Source organism: Panthera pardus, unplaced genomic scaffold (genome assembly GCF_024362965.1).
Source record: "Panthera pardus isolate Hobbes unplaced genomic scaffold, ASM2436296v1 HiC_scaffold_3, whole genome shotgun sequence".
Classification (NCBI taxonomy): Eukaryota; Metazoa; Chordata; class Mammalia; order Carnivora; family Felidae; genus Panthera; species Panthera pardus.
Window position 1 is genome coordinate 56961661 of NW_026526876.1, and position 26316 is coordinate 56987976.

The window sequence follows — 26316 nt, forward strand, 5'->3', positions numbered from 1 at the left end:
TACACCTAAATCTAATGTAACATTGTGTGTTGGTTATACTTAAGTAAAAAAATTAATAAATACATACATGCATACATACATACATACATATATACATATCACACAACTGGAATGAACCTCAAAGGCACTAAGACAAATTTATGGCTTTTATTAATCATGGTATTTAAACAATCATAAACACACTCCCCAATTATTCTAAAGAATAAAAATATATCAACATGCAAAAACAAAAACTAAAATGAAAAATAAACACAATTTGCAGTATGCAATTCCCTGGTTCAAACTCCTACCATATTCAGTGACAGATGACGATATACTTGAGGTAAGCATAGCACAATATATTGAGAAGTTGAATCACTATGTTGTACACCTGAACCTCATGTAACATAGTATGTTAACTATGCTGAAATTTAAAAATTAAAGATAAATAAAAATTAAGAGATAGGGGAAAAAGTCCTACCATATACAGATCCAGTTCATTTTCCAATAATATCTACCCATAACACCATATAGAAATTATTTGCTCTAGTATCTCCATTCTACTCATGGTCTTGACAATGCCTTACACACTTCTGCATCCATATCTCTTCTATTTTTTTAATTGTACAATTATGAATGTGCTACCAAACTTAAGCATTTGCAATAACACATCTTACTCCATGCTCCTACCCTGTTTCATCCCCTGCCCCCCCACAGCCCCACCAATAACCTGCGATTTTGCTTTTGCATTATCTTTCCCTTCCTTTTATTTTCCTAGTAGTGTTATTGTGTGTGTGTTTGTGTGTGCACTTCTAAACAACATGTAGTTTAGTTTGGCCTATTTGTAAATTTCAGGAAAAGGACATCGTACTATATATATATATATACACACACACACACACACATACATACATATACACACATACATATGTACATAGATGTGGATGAAGCTAGAATGTATTATGCTAAGTGAAATAACTCAATCAGAGAAAGACAAATACCATATGATTGCACTTATATGTGGAATTTAAGAAACAAAGCAGATGAACATATGGGAAGAGGAGGAAAAAAGAGAAGAGAGGGAAACAAAACCACAAGAGACTTTTTTTTTAAATACTATTTTATTTATTTATTTGTATTTATTTGATTTTATTTTTTATTTTTTAAAATTTACATCCAAATTAGTTAGCATATAGTGCAACAATGATTTCAGGAGTAGATTCCTTAGTGCCCCTTACCCATTTAGTTCATCCCCCCCCCCACAACCCCTCCAGCAACCCTCTGTTTGTTCTCCATATGTATGAGTCTCTTCTGTTTTGTCCCCCTCCCTATTTTTATATTATTTTTGCATCCCTTCCCTTATGTTTATCTGTGTTGTCTCTTAAAGTCCTCATATGAGTGAAGTCATATGATTTTTGTCTTTCTCTGACTGACTAATGTCACTTAGCATAATACCCTCCAGTTCCATCCACGTAGTTGCAAATGGCAAGATTTCTTTTGATTCTTTTTGATTGCTGAGTAATACTCCATTGTATACATACACCACATCTTCTTTATCCATTCATCCATCCATGGACATTTGGGTTCTTTCCATACTGTGGCTGTTGTTGATAGTGCTGCTATAAACACGGGCGTGCATGTGTCCCTTCGAAACAGCACACCTGTATCCCATGGATAAATGCTTAGTAGTGCCATTGCTGGGTCGTAAGGTAGTTCTATTTTTAGTTTTTTGAGGCACCTCCATACCGTTTTCCAGAGTGGCTGCACCAGCTTGCACTGCCACCAACAATGCAAAAGAGATCCTCTTTCTCCGCATCCTCGCCAACATCTGTTGTTGCCTGAGTTGTTAACGTGAGCCATTCTGACAGGTGAAGGTGGTATCTCATTGTGGTTTTGATTTGGATTTCCCTGATGATGAGTGATGTGGAGCATGTTTTCATGTGTCGGTTGGCCATCTGGATGTCTTCTTTGGAGAAGTGTCTATTCATGTCTTTTGCCCATTTCTTCACTGGATTATTTGTGTTTTGGGTGTTGAGTTTGATAAGTTCTTTATAGATTCTGGATACTAACCCTTTATCTGATATGTCGTTTGCAAATATCTTCTCCCATTCTGTCGATTGCCTTTTAGTTTTGCTGATTGTTTCCCTTGCTGTGCAGAAGCTCCTTATTTTGATGAGGTCCCAGTAGTTCATTTTTGAAAACCACAAGAGACTCTTAATGATAGAGAACAAACTGAAAGTTGATGGAGGGAAGTGGGTGGGAGATTGGCTCAATGGGTGATGGGCATTAAGGAGGGCACTTGTTTTGATGAGCACTGAGTGTTCATATATATATGTGTGCGTGCGTGTGTGTATGTATATATATATATAGTTTAATGGGACTTATTTTTTTTTAATGTTTTTATTTATTTTTGAGACAGAGAGAGACAGAGCATGAGCAGGGGAGGGGCAGAGAGAGAGGGAGACACAGAATCTGAAACAGGCTTCAGGCTCTGTGCTGTCAGCACAGAACCTGATGCGGGGCTCGAACTCATGAATCGCGAGATCATGACCTGAGCCAAAGTCAGACGCTTAACGACTGAGCCGCCCAGGTGCCCCGGGACTTACTTTTTTATTCCACATCATGCTACCATATCCATCCATGTTGTTCCTGTAGCTGTGATTCATTCATTTTCACCACTGTATACTATGTCATTCTGTGTGTATACCACCATTGATTTATCCTCCTGTCAGTGGGCATGTAGGTTGTCTCCAGTGTTTTGCTATACATGTCTTCCAGTATGCATGTGCAAGTTTCTTTGACATTCATTATAAATTAATAAGTCATAGGGTATGTACCCTTCTTGTTTACATTTCAAAATCTCTCCTTCCTGAAGAAGGCTCCCACCACGATATCTCCTTCCTTTGGAAGACAAGCATCTATTCTATACCATATGTTTGACAATTAACAAATACTGCCTATTATTTTTGGTCCTCCTACTGATGAAGGTTTCTCATTTTTGTGGTTGGACTTTTGTTGATTTTTTTCTGAGTTTATACTATTTATTTATTTATAAGTTTATTTAAATTTTAGTTAACATACAGTGCAATTTAGTTTCAGGAGTGGAATTCAGTAATTCATCACTTACATACAACACTCAGTGCTCTCATCAAAACAAGTTTCCTCCTTAATGCCCATCACCCATTGAGTCAATCTCCCACTCACTTCCCTCCATCAACTTTGTTTGTTCCCTATCATTAAGAGTCTCTTGTGGTTTTGTTTCCCCTCTCTTCTCTTTTTTTCCTCCTCTTTCCATATGTTCATCTGCTTTGTTTCTTAAATTCCACAAATGAGTGCAATCATATGGTATTTGTCTTTCTCTGATTGAGTTATTTCACTTAGCATAATACATTCTAGCTTCATCCACGTCTTTGCAAATGGCAAGATGTCATTCCTTCTGATGACTAATATTACATTGTATAGATATACATGTACATCTTCTTTTTCCATTCATCAGTCAGTGGACATTGGGCACTCTCCATAGTTTGGCTATTGTTGATAATGCTGCTATAAACATTGGTGTGTATGCACCCTTTCAAATCTGTATTTTTGTATCCTTTGGGTAAATACCTAATAATGTAATTTTGATAGGGATTGCATTACAAGTGTAGATTGCTTTGGGTAGTATAGACATTTTAACGATGTTCTTCCAATCCATGAGCATGGAATTCTTTTCCATTTCTTTGTGTCCCTTTCAATTTCTTTATACTTTTCAGAGTACAGATCTTTTACCTCTTTAGTTAGGTTTATTCCTAGGTAACATTGTTTTTGATGCAATTGCAAATGGAATAGATTCCTCTATTTCTTTTTCTGCTGCTTCATTATTGGCATATAGAAATGCAACAGATTTCTGCATGTTGATTTTATATCCTGCGACTTTGCTATATTCACGTATTAGTTCTAGCAATTTTTGGTGGAGTCTTTCAGGTTTTCTACACAGAGTATCATATTATCTGCAAATAGTGAATGTCTGACATCTTCCTTGCAATTTTTATGCTCTTTATTTCTTTTTGTTGTCTCATTGCTGAGGCTAAGACTCCCAGTACTATGTTAAATAGTAATGGTGAGAGTGGACATCCTTGTCTTGTTCCTGACCATAGGGGAAAGTTTTTCTCATTGAGGATTATATTAGCTGTGGGTCTTTCATACGTGGCTTTGATGATGTTGAGCCATGTTCCATCTATCCCTACTTTGTTGAGGGTTTTTATCAAGCATGGATAGCATATTTTGTCAAATGCTTTTCCTGCATCTGTTGACAGGATCATGTGGTTCTTATCCTTTCTTTTATTAGTGTGGTGTATCATGTTGATTGATTTGCAAATATTGAACCAGCCCTGCATCACAGAAATAAATCCCAGTTGATCATGGTGAATAAGTCTTTTAATGTATTGTTGGATCCAGTTTGCTAGTATCTTGTTGAGAATTTTTGCATTCATGTTCATCAGGAAAATTGGCCTGTAATTCTCCTTTTTAGTGGGTCTTTGTCTAGTTTTGGAATCAGGGTAATATTGGCCTCAGAGAATGAATTTGGAAAGTTTTTCTCCCATTTCTATTTTTTGGAACAGTTTGAGAAGAATAGGTATTAACTCTTCTTTAAATATCTGATAGGATTCCCCTGGGAAGGGATCTAGCCCAGGACTTGTTTGTTGGGACATTTTTGATTACTGGTTCAATTTCTTTGCTGGTTATGGGTCGGTTCAAATTTTGTATTTCTTTCTGTTTCAGTTCTGGTAGTTTGTGAATTTCTAGGAATTTTTCCATTTCTTCCATATTGTCCAGTTCGTTGGCATATAGTTTTTCATAGTGTTCTCTTATTCTCTTATAATTGTATTTCTGTGGTGTTGGTTGTGATCTCTCCTCTTTCATTTGTGATTTTATCTATTTGGGTCCTTTCTCTTTTCTTTTTGATAGGTCTGGCTAGGGGGTTATCAACTTTGTTTATTCTTTCAAAGAACCAGCTCTTAGTTTTGTTGATCTGTTCTACTTTCTTGTTTGTCTGTTTCTACATCATTTATTTCTGCTCTAATCTTTATTATTTCTCTTCTGCTGGCTTTAGACTTTATTTGCTCTTCCTTTTCTAGCAATTAGGTGCAAGGTTATATTGTTGATTTGGGACCTTTCTTGCATCTTGAGATAGGCCTGAATTGTAATATACTTTCTTCTTAGGACTGCCTTTGCTGCATCCCAAAGGGTTTGGACTGTCATATTTTCATTTTCATTGGCATCCATGTATTTCTTTATTTCTTCTTTAATTTCCTGGTTAACGCATTCATTCTTTAGTAGGATGTTCTTTAACCTCCATGTATTTGAGGGCTTTTCAAATTTTTTCTTGTGGTTGATTTCAAGTTTCATAGTGTTGTGATCTGAAAGTATGCACGGTATGATCTCAATCTTTTTGTACTTATTGAGGACTGGTTTGTGACCCAGTATGTGATTTATTCTGGAGAATGTCCCATGTGCACTAGAGAAGAATGTGTATTCTGCTGCTTTTGGATAAAATGATCTGAATATATCTGTTAAGTCCATCTGGTTCAGAATGTCATTCACAGCCATTGTTTCCTTGTTGATTTTCTGCTCAGATGATCTGCCCATTTCTGTAAGTGGAGTGTTAAAGTCTCTTAGTATTATTATCAATGAGTTTCTTTATGTTTTTAATTAATTAATTTATATATTTGGGTGTATCAAGTTGGAGGCATAAATATTTATAATTGTTAGTACTTTGTCTTTAAAAATTTTTTAAATGTTTATTTATTTATTTTGAGAGAAAGAGAGAGAGAAAGTGTGTGTGTGTGTGTGTGTGTGTGTGTGTGTGTGTGAGATTGGGGGAGGGGTAGAGAGAGAAGGAGACCAATAATCCCAAGCAGGTTCCACACTGTCAGCATAGAGCCTGATGCAGGGCTTGAACTCACAAAATGTGAGATCATGACCTGAGCCAAAATGAAGACTTGGACACTTAACTAACTGAGTCACCTAGACACCCCTATAATTGTTAGTACTTCTTGATCAATATACCCCTTAATTATGATATAATGTCCTTATTCATCTCTTGTTATTGTCTTTGTTTTAAAATTCAGTTTTTCTGATATAAGTATGGCTACTCTGGCTTTCTTTTGATGTCCATTAGCATGATAGATGGTTCTCCATCTCCTCACTTTCAATCTGAAGGTGTCTTTAGGTCTAAAATGAGGCTCTTGTAGGAAACATATAGATGAGTCTTGTTTTTATCAATGCTGATACCCTCTGTCTTTTGATTGGAGCATTTAGTCCATTTACATTCATAGTGATTTTTGAAAGACATGAATTTAGTGCCATTATTTTACCTGTAGAGTTGTGGAGTCCTCCTTAAAATTTCTTGCAGGGCTGGTTTAGTGGTCATGAACTCCTTTAGTTTTTGTTTGTCTGGGAAACTCTTTTTATTTCTCCTATTCTGAATGTCAGCCTTGCCGGATAAAGAATTCCTGGTTGCATATTTTTCCCATTCAGCACGTTGAATATTTCCTCCCACTCCCTTCTGGCATGCCAAGTTTCAGTGGACAGGTCTGCCTCTAACCTTATGTGTCTACCCTTGTAGGTTAAGGAACTTTTGTCCCTAGCTGCTTTCAGAATTCTCTCTTTATCTTTGTATTTTCAAATTTCACTATGATATGCCATGGTATTGTTCTATTTTTGTTGATTTTGAGTGGCATTCTCTGTGCTTCTTGGACTTGAATGCCTATCTCCTTCCCCAAATTAGGGAAGTTCTCAGCTAAAATTTGTTCAAATAAACCTTCTGCCTCTTTTTCCCACTCTTCTTCTTCTGGGACTCCTATGATATGGATATTGTTTTTGCTTTCTAGAATCACTGAGTTCCCTAAGTTTCCCTTGGTAATCTATTAGTTTTCTTTCCCTCTTCTTTTCAACTTAATTATTTTCCATAAATTTATCTTCTATATCACTTATTCTCTCCTCTGCTTCTTCAATCCTCATTGTGAATATATCCAGTTGGTTTTGCAACTCCGTTATAGCATTTTTAATTTCAGCCTGACTAGTTTTCAGATCTTTGAGCTCTGGAGGATGGGTTTCTCTGGTGTCTTTTATGCTTTTTTCAAGCCCAGCTAGTAGTCTTATGACTATTGTTCTAAATTCCTTTTCAGATATATTGCTTATATCTATTTTGAGCAAGTCCCTGGCTGTGATTTCTTCTTGACCATTCTTTTGAGGAGAATTCCTCCCACTTGTCATTTTGGCTAAGTTTCTGTCTTTTGCATGTTTTGAAAGCTTGCTATGTTTCCTTCACCTGAGAATAATACTGTATTAAAAAGGGGTCATACACTGTCAAGAGCCTGGCACTTTAGGAAGTTTTTTTGATGTATGCTGTTTACCCTCTGCTGTTGCATTTTGGCTGCTCTTTCCCACTTGTCAGTCCTCTACAGAGCTCCTCCTTGCTTACAGTTGGGAGTATTTGGATATTCAACTAGGCGTGCTTTGATTTGTCTGTTAAAATGAGCCTCGCACCTGCCGCACTATCTCCTTCCGACCAGGGAGATCCTTCTGCCAGTCCACAGATTGATTTCCTGGGTGCTCCAAGTGACCTGACCTCAATACAGCTGTGTTTGAGGAATGAAGAAGGCCCAAGGTCCCCCTACTTCTCCGTCATCTTAACTTCTCCCCTCTAGTGTGAACTTTTGTTAATTTTTGCTCTATCACATCCATTCGTCTTTCTATTACTAGTATCCCAAATTTTGTTTTGGGGAAACTACTCCATTCTCATCTCACTTCGTTTGTTTGAGTAGGATTCCAATCATGGTTCTAGAGATGTAGCATGCATCTCAGGCCTAAACCAGTCAGGACATTCTATTCCTTCAGGCAGAGTGGTTGGTTTAGTCCAGACTAATGCCAAACTCTTTGCTAGCAAGAGGATATTTTCCTTTTTATTCCCACTGGACTGGAGGATGTGAGATTGTACCTGGACTCAACAAGGGGGAAGGCTGTATGAAGATGAGTCAAAACATAGAAAAGAGCAAGATCAGACTGAAAAAGAAAAAGAAAGAAGCAGACACTTGTCCTCATGTCATTATTTGAACTCCCAAATCTGTGTTCTGAACTAGCCCTGGACTTTTCTATCATATGAACCAATAAAGTTTTTTTTTTGTTTGTTTAACCACTCTAGGCTGGGCTTCCTATTACTTGAACTCAAAGGGTCCTAACTGATATAGTCTTGAATTAAATTAACTTGTGGGTTCTTCCTCTTCCATTTCCTCCTCCTCCTCCTCCTCCTCCTCCTCCTCCTTCTCCTCCTCTTTTTATTCCTTTCCCTTCTTGAACAATTAGGTCCTAAAGCCATTGGTGAGGTAAGGCATGGTAAGCATTTGCTCCTGGTCAAAGTAAGCCCAGTGGCGCAGAACAGGGTAGCATAAATCCCGTGGGGTAAGGAGGGCATTGTTCAGGAAGTGATAGGCATGGGTTGTCAGAGCCTGAGCAGGTGAGGATGTTACCCAGGTGCAAGGGCAATCTCAGCCTATGTGAGTCAAGAGGGTGGCCCTGCAGAGGTGGTTTGGCTTGAGGTGTGAGAACCCAAGCAGGATGAAGAGGATACCCACATGGGGTAGATGCCCAACATGGGGTATTAGGCCTGAGAAGAGTGAGAAGGGTATCCAAATGGAAGGACAGTTTGATTTTGGAAGTCAGAACATAAACAGAGTGAGGAGGGTGTCTGTGTATAGGGGCAGCCCAACATGGGGAATCAGGACCCAAGCAAAATTAGGTCTTCCAGGTAGGACTTAGCTCAGCATGAGGAATCAGAAGTTTGATTAAGGAGAGCATCTACATGAAAAGGTCTCTTGTCACAGAATGCCAGAACTTAAGGGGATGTATGAGAGGCATCCTCGTGAGGTGTGTGTGTGGGGGGAATGTTGTGGGATGTTAGAGCCTGAGCAGAGTAAGGAGGGCAACTGGGGGAAGGGAGATTAATACAGGGTGTTGAGACTTAAGTGTAGTGAGAAGGAAAGAACATCAGTGTGGGGGAGAGGACAGTGTGATGGGAGATTAGTTCCATACAAGAGGACTGATTAGATAAATAAACAAATTTAGGATAATACAAGCAAGAGAGAAGAAGAGAGCTACAAAAAGGGAGAAAACTAGAATGAACTCTGTTACTATTTTGGACTTGGAGGTATGAGTGTGAACTTACAGTTATTTTTTTCTTTAAAGAGTTTACTTTTAAGTAATCTCTACACCCAATATGGGCCCCAAACCCACAGCCCTGAGATCAAGAGCCACATGCTCCACCAACTGAGCCAGGCAGGTGCCTTGAACTTACAGCTTTTAATATTAATAGATATTTACAGAGATATGTACAGATGTAAATTTTTGTGTACACAGACACACACACACACACTCCCTATGAGAAACTTGGGAGCAGGGACCTGGAAGCAATGAGCATGTATAGAACCAAGATCTTGGGATGTCTGGGTGGCTCAGTCAGTTAAGCATCCAATTTCGGCTCAGATCATGATCTTATGATTTGTGAGTTCAAGCCCCCACATTGGGTAAGCTGGAGCCCTGCTCTGGGCTCTGCACTCTCTCTCCCTTTCTCTGTGCACCTCATGGGATTCTCTTTCTCTCCCTCTCTCTGCCCCTCACTCACACTCTCTCTCTCAAAGATAAACAAATAAATACATAAATAAATTTTAAAAATCATTAAAATTGTACATTAAAAAAAAAAAAAAAAGAACCAAGATCTTGGCCTCTAAATACGATTCTCCACTAAAAGAAACCAAGGTTCCTTAGAGAAATGGGTGATTCCATGCTGGCAGTAGGAAAGTATAAGATGAATCTAGAACATCTCATTGTGCAAAGCAAGGAAGTACTCAAAGAATGATGGATACATGTTAAAAGGACACAGGAAATATTCTGTCAGTTTCTTAATATAACTAAAAATATATCTACCCTATAGCCCAGAAATCATACCGCTTGGTATTTATTATAAAAGAAATAAAAACATGTATCTGCACAAAAGATTTGTGCAAGATTGTTTATAGCATCTTTATTCATAATAGCCAAGAAATGAAATCAGTCTAAATGACTACCAGTTGAAGAATGGACTAACAACCTACAGTTTATTCATACAACAGAATACTACTCAACAAACAAACAAACAAAATGAGGAAATTGTTGGTACACAAAACAACATGTAAGAATCTCAAGAAAAAAAATATGCTGAGTGAAAGAAGCCTTACACAAAAGGGTACATACAAATGATTCCATATATATGAACTCAGAGAGATAAAACATATCTGTAGTGGAAAACAACCAGAAGGGTGGTTGTCTTGGGGATTGGGTGGTGGGGATTGAGTGAGAAAGAGGCATGAGGGAACTTAGTGTTCTATATCTTAATAGGGGTATTGGATACACAATCTATGTATTTGCCAAAACTCAGTGAATGTACACTTAAAATTTGTGTTTCATTTGTTTAATTTTACCTCAAAAGAAAAAAAGCTGTTAACATATATTGAATTCTAATTAAAGATACACATGCCAAAGTGTTTAGGGAGGAGTGTATTGGGGTCAGCAATTTATTTTGAAATGTATAAAAAAATAAGAGAAATGGAGGGATAAAGAGATGAATAAATAATTTTTAAAAGTGTAATAAAATGTTAATGATAGAATCTAGGTGATGGATATATAGGTGTTCACTATAAAATTCTCTCAGCTTTGCTGTATGTTTGAAATTTTTCATAATAGAATATTGGAGGGAAGGGGAAGACATAAAATTCAGACTGAAAGGACTCCCATTGGTCAAATCTGAGACAATAGGAACATTAAAATAAATAATGATAGTGTTGGATTACAACATGTTGAATAAAATAGGAAACCATGAATACATACTGTTATAACAAATAAATAAAAAGTTTGATAAGGAAGAGAATGTTTCTGGGGCACCTGGCTGGCTCAGTCAGTAGAGTGTGGGATTCTTAATCTCGGGGTTGTAAATTCAAACCCCACATTGGGTGTAGAGATTAATTACAAAGGGAGAAAGAGTAATTTTTAAATGGAAGGGACTGATAGATATCATCTTTAAAAATTTTTTTTAATTCCAGTGTAGTTAGCATACAGTGTTACATTGGTTTCAGGTGCAACATAGTGATTAAACAATTCCATATGTTACTCAGTGCTCATCAAGATAAGTTCGTCTTTAAGGCCCTTCAGCTACTATTTCACCTAGCCGCGCCACCGCCCCCCCTCCCCAACCATCTATTTGTTCTCTATAGTTAAGAATCTATTTTTCGGCTTGTCTCTCTCTCTTTTCTCCCCTTTGCTTGTTTGTTTTGTTTCTTAACAAATTATGGCTGAATTATTCAGCTATATAAAAGAATGAAATCTTACCATTTGCAACAACATGGATGGAGCTAGAAAGTATAATGCCAAGTGAAATAAGCCCGTCAAAGACAAATACCATAAGATTTCACTTGTTTATCCATTCATCTATCATGGACACTTGTGCTGCTTCCATAGTTTGGCTATTGTAATAATGCTGCAATAAACATAGGGGTGCATGTACCTTTTTGAAATAGTGTTTTTGTATTCTTTGGGTAAATACCCAGTAGTTTGATTACTGGATTATAGGGTAGTCCTATTTTTAATTTTTTGAAGAACCTCCACAGACATCATGTTATTATCATGGGACTTCTGCTAGGATTCAATGAGAAGAACATAGCATCACTTACGTGACATTCCTGGTAAAGATGAATAATCTGAATTTAATCATAAGGAAACATTAGACCAACCTAAAAGGAGGACATACTATAAACAAACAGCCTATAATCTTCAAATTGTCAAAGACACGACAATCAAGGAAAGACTGAAGAGTTTCTTAAAGATCCCTTGTTGCAGAGTAAAGAAACAGCAGTTGTTTTACACTAACTACTTGTCCGGTTTTCAGTTTCTTTAAAAAACACTATGTGGGATGCCTGGGTGGATCAGTTGGTTAAGCGTCCGACTCTCAATTTCAGCTCAGGTTATGATCTCACAGTTGGTGGGTTTGAGCCCCTCATTGGGCTCTGTGCTGACAGTGTGGAGCCTGCTTGGGATTCTCTTTCTCTCCCTCTGCCCCTCCCCTGCTTGCTCTTTCTCTCAAAAATAAATAAATATTAAAAAAAAAAAAACCACTATGTGAGTTTTTCAATGAGATTTTTCTGAATAAACATGGTTCATAAGTGTTCAAGATTTCTGGAATTTGGTTACAAAATGCATCACAAAAATTTCATAACATTTTATTTTATTTTATTATTATTTTTTTAAATATGAAATTTATTGTCAAATTGGTTTCCAAACAACACCCAGTGCTCATCCCAACAGGTGCCCTCCTCCATACCCATCACCCACCCTCCCCACCCTCCCACTCCCCATCAACTCTCAGTTTGTTCTCAGTTTTTAAGACTCTCTTATGTTTTGGCTCCCTCCCTCTCTAACCATTTTTTTTTCCTTTCCCTCCCCCATGGTCTTCTGTTAAGTTTCTCAGGATCCACTGACGAATGGACAAAATTTCATAACTTTAAGAGAGTTAAATGTCCTACTTATATAGAAATTTTTATATTAAAGTAAATTTTATCATTTAATAGGAAATTAGAGGGTATATATATCCAGAAATGTTAACAGCTATTCCATGGGAAGTAATGGGGAAAGAGTGATCTATTCCATTAAGTTCTACAGTGTAGACAGGTCACATGTTTTACAGATTTTATATGTAATATTTCTCCTCTAAAGATTGAGCTGTATTAGACAAGAATAAACAGGGAAATTACCAGCTAAAAGTTTCAAGTTGCCCCCTCTATATAGACAACTTCCATTTTGAGAATACCAGCAGAAACATTTATAGACACTTCTAATTCTGTGGCTTTATCCTATTTCTCCAATTTTTATCCAATTTTTAATCTTGGACACAGAAATAGATAAGAAGGGTAGAGCAAAACAAAACAAAATGAAACAAAGAGCTATTTGAAGATTTGCTGATCAGTTATTAGCTAATGTTTGAATTTGGAATTTTCTCCCTTTTTAAAAGAAGCTAAATCTGCCTTTCTTCTTCCATATGGCCATCAGCTCAGCAATCATCTCCTCAGGCCAGGTGGCTACCAACATGTGTTCAGAGAGAGTCATTTTGTATAAGCCTACCCTTGCAGGGAATAATTTGTTCTTCCTGCTTGCAGAAATTTATTTCTGGCAGCAGTTTCTGTCTCCTCATTACTTTCCTCATTCTCATTTGCTGGGCTTAACCCATTACATTTTATACTTTCTACCTATCCCTACTGCTGTACTTCACTCATATATATTGGAACTTCCTTATAATGTCATCCTCAGGTTTCTTAAATTCTAGAAATTATCACGTCTAACTCCTTCATTTTACAAATGAGGACCCCTGAATCTATTGAGGTTCAGTAACTTCTCTTTGGTCCTGTGACCATTAAGTGAAAGATCCAGTATTGGAACCCAGCTCTCCTGACCATTGTGTGGTGTTTTCCTCTATAGAACATGGTTTTATATTATAAAATTTTCCCACTTTATAAGTGGAAACCATCTCATTGTGCCCTTTGAAATTCCATTCTTTGGATGCAGTCTAAGACAAGTAGTGTAGTTTAATGTCAAGTTTGCAGAAGATGTAGTGAATGAAGAACACATGACAATTGATAAACTTAGGTACATTTGAAGATAAACGAATACAATAATTTTTTAAAAGGTTGAAGAACTTAACTAACCCCGATCATTCTTTCTTTCACTTACTATACACTTTAAGAATTGGAAATCTAATATGCAAGAGTCACCAGATAAATCCTTAAACCCAGTAAAAAGCAAAATCATTTATACTAGAATCTAATCAAATGAATGAGGAAACTTATTATACTAGAATAAGAATTTTAGTAACTTTTTATTGGGAAGTTTGATCAGAAGAGAAAAATGTAGTATAGGACAAGAAAAGTCATTAAGGAGAATTTAGTGGTTAAGTTAGTAAATTCAGGAGAAACTTGCAAGCCAGACCGACTTGAGAGATGAATCGGACCTTGTAGAGGCAGAAAGATACAACAAGAAGAGAAAATAGGCAGAATTGAGGAATGCTTTGGATTTTTTTAACCCCAAGAGTGAGGGTAGCTAGGCACATGGAAGGAATCTAACTAGATAAGAGTTAAGGTCTTGGACAAAGCACTCTACAACACAATACACTCCTGATAGCTCTGACATTTTCTACACTTCCCACCAACAATGTACGAGGGTTGCAACTTCTCTACATCCTTGTCAACACTTGCTATTTTTCTATTTTTAAAGTATACAACATAAGTAACAAAAGCAAAAGTAAATAAGTGAAGTACATTGAACGAAGAGGATTCTACACAGCAAAAGAAGCAATCAACAAAATGAAAAGGAAACCTACAGAATAGAAGATTTTTGCAAATCCTATATCTGATAAGGGGTTAAAATCCAAAATATATAAGGAACTCATGCACCTAAACAGAAAAAAAAATTTTTTTTTATTTTTTTTATTTTTTAATATATGAAATTTACTGTCAAATTGGTTTCCATACAACACCCAGTGCTCATCCCAAAAGGTTCCCTCCTCAATACCCATCACCCACCCTGCCCTCCCTCCCACCCCCCATCAACCCTCAGTTTGTTCTCAGTTTTTAACAGTCTCTTATGCTTTGGCTCTCTCCCACTCTAACCTCTTTTTTTTTTTTTTTTTTTCCCTCCCCCTCCCCCATGGATTTCTGTTATGTTTCTCAGGATCCACATAAGAGTGAAACCATATGGTATCTGTCTTTCTCTGTATGGCTTATTTCACTTAGCATCACACTCTCCAGTTCCATCCATGTTGCTACAAAAGGCCATATTTCATTTTTTCTCATTGCCACGTAGTATTCCATTGTGTATATAAACCACAATTTCTTTATCCATTCATCAGTTGATGGACATTTAGGCTCTTTCCATAATTTGGCTATTGTTGAGAGTGCCGCTATAAACATTGGGGTACAGGTGCCCCTATGCATCAGTACTCCTGTATCCCTTGGATAAATTCCTAGCAGTGCTATTGCTGGGTCATAGGGTAGGTCTATTTTTAATTTTCTGAGGAACCTCCACACTGCTCAGAAAAAAAAAATTTAAAAATGGGCAAAGAAACTGAATTTTCCAGAGACATGCAGATAACCAAAAAGTGCATGAAAAGATGCTCAACATCACTAACAATTAGAGAAATGCAAATCAAAGTCACAATGAGATGTCATATCACACCTGTCAGAGTTGTTGTTATCAAAAAGACAAGAGATAACAAGTGTTGGCAAAGATGTGGAGAAAAGGGACCCAGTGTGCACTGTCGGTGGGAATGTAAATTGGTACAACTACTATAAAAAACAGTATGGATGTTTCTCAAAACATTAAAAATAGAGGTGTCTGGGTGGCTCAAGTCAGTTGAGCATCTGACTCTTGATTTTGGCTCAGGTTGCAATTCCATGGCTGTGGGATCGAACCTACGTTGAGTTCCATGCTGAGTGCTGAGCATGGAGCCTGCTTAAGATTCTCTCTCTCTCCCTCTGCCCCTCTCCCTCACTTGTGCCCTCTCTCTTTCTCTCTCAAAACAAACAAATAAAAAACATTAACAAAATAGAGTTATCATATTGTCCAGCAATTCCACTTCTGAGTATCTAATGGAAAGAGATGAAATCACAATCTCGAAGAGATACCTGAATCACCATGTTCATTGCAAAATTATTCACAATAGCCAAGGTATGAAAAAAAACTAACCATCAGTGAATGAATGGATAAAGAAAGTGTGATTCACACACACACACACACACACACACACACACACACACACACACACACAGGAGTATTAGTCATCCATGAAAAAGATAGAGTGTTGCCATGGATGGATCTTGAAAGCATTATGCTGAGTGAAATCAGACAAAGAAGGACAAATACTGTGTGATATCACTTATATGTGGAATCTAAAAAAGCCAAACTGAGAATGTCAAATGGTGGTTCTTAGGGGATGGGGTTGGGGGAAATGGGGGATTGTTGGTCAAAGGGTATAAACTTGCTATAAGATGAATAAGTTCTGTGGATCTAATGTACAGCATGGTGATTATAGTTAACAATATTATATACTTAAATTTGCTAAGAGAATAGATCTCACATGGTCTCACCACAAAAAAGAAATGGTAATTATGTGAAGTGATAGAGGTGTTAACTAATGCTGCTGTGGTAATCATTTCAGAGTATATAAAGATATCAGACCAACACATGTACACTTGAAACTTACACAACATTATATGTTAGTTTTATCTCAATAAAACTGAAAAAATTATAGCCATTCTAATAGCCGTGAAGTGGTGTCTTGTGGCTTCAAAATGAGAGTTTTAACTATGTATGACATAGTACTAGAAAACTTGAAACCAAGTTGTTACCACAGTTTTAATGAGAAAATTCTCATCTTTTTACCTTTCTTCATAGATTCTTTTTCCATTCCCTCCTTGTATGTGTACAAGAGTTCATCAACTTCATTCAGATCCAGGAAGCCTGAGCCATCACTGTCCCACTTCTGAAACAGGGCTTCTAGGAGAAGTTCCCGTCGGACTCTGGAAGCATTATGTCTAATCTAGGATAGAAACCGGATAACAAAGCACAGAAGACACACTATTTATTGTGCTAGCTGCCATCCTAGGTTTATTCCCCCCAAAGTGAAGCACTATTTCTAAAAACAGCTTTATTGAAAAAACTTGGACTAAGCATGATATTAATGGTAAAATGAAGCATTTAATGTTAATACTCTAAATACTATTTCTCTGTTTCACCTCTAGACCAAAAACAAAAACAAAAACAGGCATTCTCTGCATTGGACTAAAACACATTAACTTAGAAAGGGGGCCACACTCCTTAAGAATCTTTGATTCATTCCTTTCCACTCCCTTGCTGTTTGCTCAGGAATGTGATAAACGTATGGTATGCTTGACCTGGGTTCTTGGGGGGTGGGGAGGGGGATATGCTATGTAGTTAAGGAGGATGACTGGCAGTGTTCAAAAAATGAAAAACAACCATGTTCAAAAATTACTTTTTATATTTAACATTGACCTAACTGGACGTTGGTTTTATTTACCTTTTAGATTTTTTACTAGATTAATTATAATATCAGTCAGATAGTAACTATTATCGGGGTGCCTGGGTGGCTCAGTCTGTTAAGCATCCAACTTCTGCTCACGTCATGATCTCTCATGGTTCATGAGTTTGAGCCTCTCGACCGTGCAGAGCCTGCTTGGGATTCTCTCTCTGTCCCTCTCTCTCTCTGCTCCTCCCCAACTTGTGTGCTCTCTCTCAACATAAATACATAAACTTAAAAAAAAATAGTAACTGTTATCTAGATTTAATCACTAAAAGAAAGTGAATATATAGAATTTGTTTAAAAGGGGGAACTGCAATTGAGGAGGCAAAAGGGATATCAACTCTAGAATTAGGTTGAGAAGACTCATGAGGCTGATGGATATGCCTGGAGAATGTAATTTACATATTTCACAAAAGAGCACATAAATTGTTTATATCAGCTAACATGTATGCATTTATCTATCACTCAAGTAAGTAGTAAGTTTTTAGGAAATATGTAATACCTGGATTCACATGAATAAAAATATATATTCAAATCATAATTGTACTTCTAGGTATGTGCACTTGTAAATGCATTCACAAAGCAGATAAACAGTGCACACACACACACACACACACATTTTTGCACATACACATATGTGGTCCTCAGAATCTGCTCTGCAAGCTTCAGAGGAGGAAAAACAAAGCTGTACAATAAACCATCTCTTGACACTAGCAATCATGTTATTATTAGGGGAATGAATTCTCTGGAGTGTGATCTTGGACCATTTGACAATAAAATAAAATATTTAATGACTATGCTCATTGAAATAAGATGATAAGTTTGATTGTAAATTTTTAAAAAGCCACATTAGGAGTAACTGAGGTTAGAGATTTACTAATAATAGTAACCTCACCTGTTTTATTTTACTTTTTAAGTTCATGTATATATTTTATTAAAGAATTAAAAATTTTTAATGGATACAGGTTAAAAATTTTAAGTTTATATATATATATATATATATATATATATATATTACTAAAGAATTAAAAATTTTTAAACAGATGCATCAGGTGTATTGATGCTTTAAAGTTGTATAAAAGCAATGGGAAGGGGGCCAACAGAAGAACTGCTTATTGGGGTAGAGGCAGCATCAAAGAACTCCTGAGCCCTGTGGAGACTGATGTAACGTCACTTTGCTGAGGATCCTGACTACAGACTGAACTGTAAAATGTAGACCAGCTCTCCAGGCTGAGGAGCAGGGGAGGCAGGGCCAGTGGCTCTTACCTCTTCGGTATAGATGTCTGAGGCAGACGCCAGGGCCTGGGCTGTGTGCTCTATCTAGTAAAAAAGCCTCCATGAGGATCCTAGAGCCCAAGGTTGTAAAAGGAAGTGAAGACCTTGCATTCATATGATCCTCTCTGCCATCTCCAATGCCAAAGGGACCCAAGGTAGCTGAACATATTTAAGACTTTGTCACCCAAGTTTAAACAGATGAATGTTAGTTATAAATGGTTCCTCTACTGTACTTCGCCATTTGGAAGGTCAATCCCTAGAACTGGAGATTCTTTCAGGTCACCAAGAAGGTGCTGGTATAAGCTAGTATACATTGTTTACTGGGAGGGCATCCACTCTTGAGGTCTCTGTCAGCCCTTGGGACATGACCTCGGTCCCCTGGCACCTCAGGGGTCTGATTCTTTCATCTGACTTGATAAACCAGCTGCTGTCTTAGAGGCTCCTTCTGCCCTGCTGACACTGTCCTCAGATGTCCCCAAGGACTAGCCAGGTACTCCAGCCCCTGTTCCAAAGCATTCCTTCTCAAAGCACTTCATAGCATGGCAAACCTCCTGCTGGCTCTTACACCTCTACAACTGGCTCTCAGGGGCTTTGTCTGACAGTCCTTTCCCTGCTTCCTAAGTATTAGTATTCCTGAGGCTCAGTTCTCTGCCCTCCTTTCATGCATGCTTCCTCGGAGACTTATAAATCAAGGCATTTAAAATGGGGACATTTTATTAACAACAGTTCCTTATGAGTCTACCAGGGATGCAACAAAGGCAATCTTTCCCAGGAGCTTGGGGAAGCTGCTAGAGCATCAGGTGTTCCTGCTAGAGACAGTTTTCAAGGTCGTGCCTCATGTATACACCTCCTCCACCTGCTCCCACACAGTTCTGAGGCATTAACTCTGGGACTGTCTCATGGGCCTGAGGGCTAACCCAATTTTGTCAGGCAAAAGGAGGGCTGGGAGCACCTGGGTGGCTCAGTCAGTTGGGTGTCTAACTTCAGCTCGGGCCATGATCTCATGGTTCATGAGTTCGAGCTCCGCATCAAGTTCACTGATGTCAGTGTAGAGCCCACTTTGGATCTTCTGTCCACCCCCCTCCCCCCAGCTCTGCCCCTTCCCTGCTTGTGCTCTCTCTCTCAAAAATAAATAAATCTTAAAAAAAAAATAGGGCTGAACAGAAAGGCCTGCAGCAGCTGGCCTTTTTTTTTTGTCCTCTGCTAGGTTTGGTGGTCCTTTACCAAGCAGTCACTGCTTGCAGCTGGGGTGATCATTGGTGCCAGTTGGCCCTTCTCACCTCTACTCCCAAGTAGGAAGGTAACTTCCTCTTTCCAGGCACCTTCCCGGGGACTGGGACTGGGAAAACTCCATCATTCAGTCTGGTAATGAAGCTCAGTTTTAAAAAGTTCTGAACCATAACAGGCAGGAATGAACCAGAGCACATAAAGCCACTTTACACAACTTCTGTATGCTACTGGAGGGGTGGTCAGAGGAGTGGCAGCAGGGGCCTCTGCCTCTCCTTACAAGGGCATCCCTGATCACCCTTACCACTCTCATGTCCTTCACCCAGCCCTGCCCTGCAAAGCATTCCAGACTTTTGGAGATCACTGCCAATGCTTGAAAAGCCCAGACAGAACTGAAGACAAGAGCCTGGGTATCTGAGGTCATCTAGTCACCTCTCATTGGTGGGGACCCTCACTGTCTTTGCTTCCAACAGCTCTGAATACACCAGAACTCATTCATTTAACAAGGGCTATGGGTCTGCACAGGCTTCATCGGTGACTCATGCATATCTGCCCCCACTGTCCCATGAGATGATGACATGGCATTTCTCTCTGTCTCAGCACCGTATGCCCTAGGAATGTGCTGTCTGTTAGGGAAGATGGGGCAGATAAAAATAAGTTAAAAGGCGCTCATTATCCAAAAAGAACTGAGACCTGAAAAGGCTTCTCTGAGTCAACCTACTTAAAATGGAGACCAGAGTGGCATACAATAAATGGTAGAAAAGGTTTGATTGGAACTTCTTGCAAAATAAAACTACTAAACCTAGTATCGCTTAACAAAATGTAATTGCAACTATGGGATAATTCGTAGAACAAAATTATTTTAAGTATATTTCCTACCTAAAATTATATGATTGCCCAATAGGACACCATTTCCATAGGGCAATCAGTCATTTTTGCAAAAGTTAGTCAAGGACTTCCTCAGTTTTCCTGAAGGCCTCTCTCTCTCTCTCTTTTTGTTATTTACATTTAAGTTAGTTAACATGAAGTGTAGTCTGGCTTCAGGAATAGAAAGAACCCAGTGATTCATCTCTTGCATATGACACCCAGTGCTCATCCCGAAAAGTGCCCTCCTTAACGCTTGTCACCCATTTAACCCACACCCCCGGCCCCCCACTCCAGCAACCCTCAGTTTGTTCTTTGTATTTAACAGTCTCTTATGGTTTCCTCCCTGTTTTTATCTTATTTTTCCTTCCCTTCCCCTATGTTCATCTGTTGAGTTTCTCAAATTCCACATGAGTGAAATCATGGTATCTTTCTCTGACTGACTTACTTTGCTTAGCATAATACCATCCAGTTCCATCCACACTGTTGCAAATGGCAAGATTTCTTTATTTTTTCATTGTCGAGTAGTATTCCACTGTGTATATATACCACATCTGAAGGCCTCTCTTTATCCATTATCTCATTGATACTCAAATCACCCCCATGAAGTACCTACTTGGTTCCATGAAGTTCTTCATTTGTTAATGGACCTGACTCTCAGATCCTCATTTGCCAATGACTGCAATCATTTTGAGCAGTTTTGCAATAACACTTTCATGGCTTTATGAAATTCTAGGTTTTAAAACTTAAATTTTACTTTGACACCATTTTGTTGCATTGTCAATGTCAGAAGTTTACAACATCCCACAGTCGTAAGTATGAAATGGGCTATGATGGATGGATGGTGTTAGGTAGGGAGATGTTAAAAAAGAGACCCTAGGCTTGTTCCACGCCCCATGTCAGTAAATCATGGCTTAATAATTAACCTAAGTGCACCTTCGGCTCCCCAGGCATAACCTTTAACCAGTCATCATGGAAATACCCAGTCAGCACTAGTGAGATAATCCACTTGATAGACCCCTTCTGTTCCTGTTAGAAAGGCGACCTTCCTGGAATAATGCATTCTTTAGTAATAATTTGCCTTCCCAGCCCCATTTCTGCCTTTTAAAAAACCTTGCAGCCCTTCAGAGCTCCTTTCTATTGCTGGATGAGATGTTGCTGAACTCATGAGTTGTTGAATCAAGCCAATTTGATCTTTAAAGTTACTCAGTTGAATTTTTGTTGTTTAATAATGTCTATGTGGAAAGTAATTTTTTAAATGGTCAGTTGTTTGGAGAATACTTTTCATGTCTGATGACGATGACTTTAGCTTTCCTCTACAACTTTATTATTTTTTAAAATAATTTTTTAAAGTTTATTTTATTTATTTTGAGAGAGAGAGAGAAGAGAGCACACAGCAGGGGAAGAGAGTGAAGGAGAGAGAGAGAATCCCAAGCAGGGTCTGCACTGTCAGTGCAGAGCCTGATGTGGGGCTCAAACTCATGAACTGTGAGATCACGACCTGACCCGAAATCAAGAGTCAGACCCTGAACTGACTGAGCCACCCTGGTGCCCCTCCTCTACAACTTTAGAGGAACTTGGATACTGAGATACTTAGAATGGCTCAAAGGAGCTCAAAGGCTCTCTCTGACCAGAGAGCCTGCCTTTGAGGGGCAGCAGTGACTTCAACTGATGGTAGTACTGGGTCAGCATGAGTCAAGTCAGGAGGGCAGGTTTGGGAAACTGAGCTGGAGTGCATGGGTTAAAAGAGGCCAAGAAAGTCTATTTCAGGTTAAACACTGTTCTCAATTCTATAACTATTTAGGGTTTCTGACAAGAGAATTGAAGAAGATGATAATAGTTAAGGTTTATTATGGGTCAGGCACTGTTTAAGTACTTGAATTAACACATCTAACTCTCCTATCAACCTGGTGAGGTCATTACGATTATATCTTCATTTGAAAATAAGGCAACTGAGCCAGCATTGCTGTCAAGGCTCCGGCACAAGGTCACACAGCAAATAAGCAGCAGAACCATGGTTTGAGTCTAGGTGCTCTGCCTCCAGAAGCCATACTCCCAACCACTGCCCTATCCAGTCTCTCCTTAGTCAAGGCCAGCTGGGAGTGAGTGCTAGGAGGATTAAGTGGGAAAAACAGTAAGAGGCCATGTGCAGGATAAAAGGCCTAAATCAGAGTAGAGAAGGCTGAGGAGCAATTCCAAAGGGACCCTTAATGTATTAGTGCTGTTACATTGGATTTACACAGGACTTTTTATTTCCAAAATCCAGAACCATATTACATTATGCATGAAGCAGTCCCTGTTGCAAGAAAGAATTCGCTCACTCAGTGAAATTTTCTGAATTTCTTAGGAGGAGCTCCCCCACTCAACTGCAAGACTTCCACCTCTAACACAGAGACAAATCTGCATTTAAGATCATTGGCAGCAGACACTGACTCCATCAGGGGTCAAGACAACTTCAGCCTGAAGAAGCTAGAGCCTGGGGTCTGTCTATGTGTGTGTAGCCCTAGGCTGCTCTGACCCAGGGATTGTGGGACCTGTGTTCGAGCCCCCTTAATTGCTTATTTAGGGTGTGACCTTGACCATTCTACTCTGCTTTAATTTCTCATCTGCAGGGATGTTTGTCCAGTCAACTCACAAGGCTGTTGTCGTTCTGACCTCACCTGTTTTATTGATAAATAATATTACTCACCTGTTCTAAGCCACTTATTTTCTCCTCTTTTGTTTCAACATAGCCCCTCTTAAAAAAGGATGTGAGGGTCTCACTGACACTCAGGGGGGCATCTTCACCAACAAATGTCTCCAGAAGTTGCACAAACTGGAGCAGATTGAAGGAAACTTCATTGAAAGCACTCCCACCTTTTACTTCCTTGTAAGACTGAATATTTCTGATAATTGCATGTAGGTCTATTAAGCAAGAAACATACAACAAACAGTAAAGTGAACAATTTCTTAAAGCTTAGAGAAAATATACGAGCACTTATTGTAATAAACACCTGCTACTTTTTTCCTGTTAGGAATCCATGCTCCCTTCATGAGGAAAACATCTCTTCCCCACTGTCAGTTTAGATTAATCAGGTGGCACTCAGCCTCCCCCACCCTCGTGACAAGAATGACTACGTGACATAGGTCTGGCCAATGATTTCTATATGACAGCAATGTAATCCACTACATATGCCAATGAGAATGAGCCCCAGAACTTTTTTTGGGAACTATTGGGGAAGAATCACTCTTTTTGTATTCTGATTCCTGAACTAGTAGGATATAGGCTTAGCAATACTCTTATAAATATATCTGCCACAACATGAAGAAAACTACCTAAAACTGAAAGTTACACAGAGAGGAACGGGGCTGAGAAGCAAAGATGGTGTCTCGCTGCTATTATTGAGCCCTTGGATTCATTTGTGCCTGAAGCCAGCTGTAGTCTGGACTTCACAGTTAAACAAATCTATAAATACCATTGCAATCTCTCCCCCAAAGAGTCTTGACTAATATATTTATCTTGAAGCTCAATGTTATGAAGCATATTTCATAAGATATCAGCCCAGTGACTTATGTTTGATTTATTCATCGATTCAATCATTCATGCCCTCATGCCTTCCATATGAGATTGACATGACTTGAAAATAATCACCAATGCAGTTTTTTAGGTCGTAAAGCAAAACTGAAATAAAGAAGTAAGACCAGAAGAATATGAACTAGTATAGGCCACAAGAGCTTGACCAATGCCATGCATTTTTACCAAAATATTTTGAGGATAGGAAGTTTGTTATTTGACCCAGGCTTAAATGAGAAAAAAATTTGCTGATAGGAAGAAAACAATCTTAATATGATTAGTAATCAAATATACTGCTTGTTGATGAAAGATAAAATGATAAAATAGCATTGTAGTAATATGAGTACTGGTTGGAATAATCATTGTTTAATACATGGTTTATTTGAGAACTAAAAGTTAGTCTTTGCTCTCTCTGCTGTTGAGTAGATCTTTCTTTATAAGTCTTCAAAAACATGACATATTCTCACCTGTCTGACATGTTGAGTTATGGGACTACAAGGGAGAGGAATAGCTGGAATGATTTCCACTGAGTTCTAATATCCAATATCTGATTCCTTTTGTACACCTGTATCATAGCTTCAAAGAAGTTGTAGGGCCATGTAATGGTCAAAACAAATTATATACTAATGCATATGACTTAAGGCAGAAAAGCATTCATCAATAGCACATGCCTACATGTACACTACCACCAAAAACATCCACCTTGTATATATTTAGATCCATCAATTCAGTGACAAAATAATGCAAGGATCATCCTGCCATTGTGTCTTGGCTAAGTTCATGGGGTACCACAGTAAATTAAATTCATCAACTGGACTGCCATCTATCCTTCCTAATTTGGTTGCTGACATGTACCTGTGAACCTGGAGCTACTGTAGAGTAAGTTTGCTTGTTCTTCTTCTTCGCATTTGATATAATCCATATTCCAGTTACATGTCAAAAGTTCACCTAAAAAATATACATTCCATAACATGGACAATTTAATTTCACTTTCATAATGTTTTTGTTCTAGAGTATAAATGAAAGGAGGATTAAATGAGGAGTCACCTGACCATGACTTTCCTTCTATTTTTTGGGACTTTTCACAAGATGGATCTTTCTGAACTTCCTTTTTTGTAGTTTCTAAAAGGTATAAGAGAAAGTACCACGATGAACTGGAATTTAAATAAAAACTTGAAAAAAAAATAAAAGGCCTTCGAATTGGACATTATATATTCTATGATAAATTCCTAAGTTAATAAATGAGAAAAATGCTTTGCATACAGAACACTAAAAACTTTCTATCAGATAATTTCCCACATATGTTATATCACACTGAACCATAATGATATCACTTAATAACTCTAGTTGTCGAGAGCAGCTCTATGACAAAAGCTATTCCTGGTACCCAAATCTGGCCACTCAATATGAGGGCTACATTTCCTAGTCTCTGTCACAGCTAGGTGTCATCAAATGCCTAAATTCTGACCAGTGTCATGTGTAAGCAAGTGATGTAATGCCTATCCCTTCTTCTTTCTCCTTACCTTCTGGTCAGAATGTGGATATGTTAGTGAGCCATCCTGGACTATGTGGTTAGGGGAGACACAAGATAGGACTTGAGCCATTGCTGATTTCATGAGACTGAGCTGTCACATGACTTTTATATCAGAAGGAAAGAAACTTCTATGTTGTTTATACATTGCTATTTTGTTTTATTTTTATGTTTTTTTTAGACACTGTCATTTTGAATCACTGCTACACATAGCCAAAATCAAGTCATCACCAATAACATCTAATTGAATAGTAACTTCACAATTTTTCTAGCTGCATCCCTCCTACACAAGGAGAGCCAGAAATTAGTGGCCCTTTTTGTGAAGAAATAAACATCATGCTGAAAAAATGAGAGATTTCAAATTAGTTAATGATAATGTAGAAACTACAACACAGGTTACTCATTTCTTAGGAGTTTTAAATAAGGATTTTCTTTGGGACCGTGGGACTTTAAAATTAAAGAGCAGAACTTTTAAAATATTCGTGCCTAACTGAGGTCTTAAGCGGTATTGAGTTTGGCTCTCTAAGTTAGATTTAAAAAAAAAAGGCATACATTGGAATAGGTAATTCAGAGGAAAAGTCTTTTGCAGAATAAATATTTGAAATGCAGGGTGCTTTCTGTCTTCAATGTAACCTTCAGAAATGTTTCTAGAACATATATTTTATATAACTGAAAAAAGCAAGACCCATTTTATAGTCGAAACAAAAAAAATTTTGGGGGTGTCTAGGT

General features: G+C 38.1%; 1 protein-coding gene across 15 annotated transcripts in view; it reads right to left on the reverse strand.

The window, feature by feature from the left end:
* EFCAB5 (EF-hand calcium binding domain 5) overlaps positions 1-26316 on the reverse strand; it is a 190315-nt gene that overhangs the window by 36562 nt on the left and 127437 nt on the right. For all 15 annotated transcript variants that reach the window (XM_019429688.2, XM_019429682.2, XM_053893211.1 and 12 more), the window contains 4 exons: positions 25104-25178; positions 24912-25004; positions 23193-23407; positions 16480-16636 (listed from right to left, as the gene is read on the reverse strand). In XM_019429688.2, coding sequence (XP_019285233.2) covers positions 16480-16636; positions 23193-23407; positions 24912-25004; positions 25104-25178 — 540 coding nt within the window. The remainder of the gene's footprint in view (positions 1-16479; positions 16637-23192; positions 23408-24911; positions 25005-25103; positions 25179-26316) is intronic.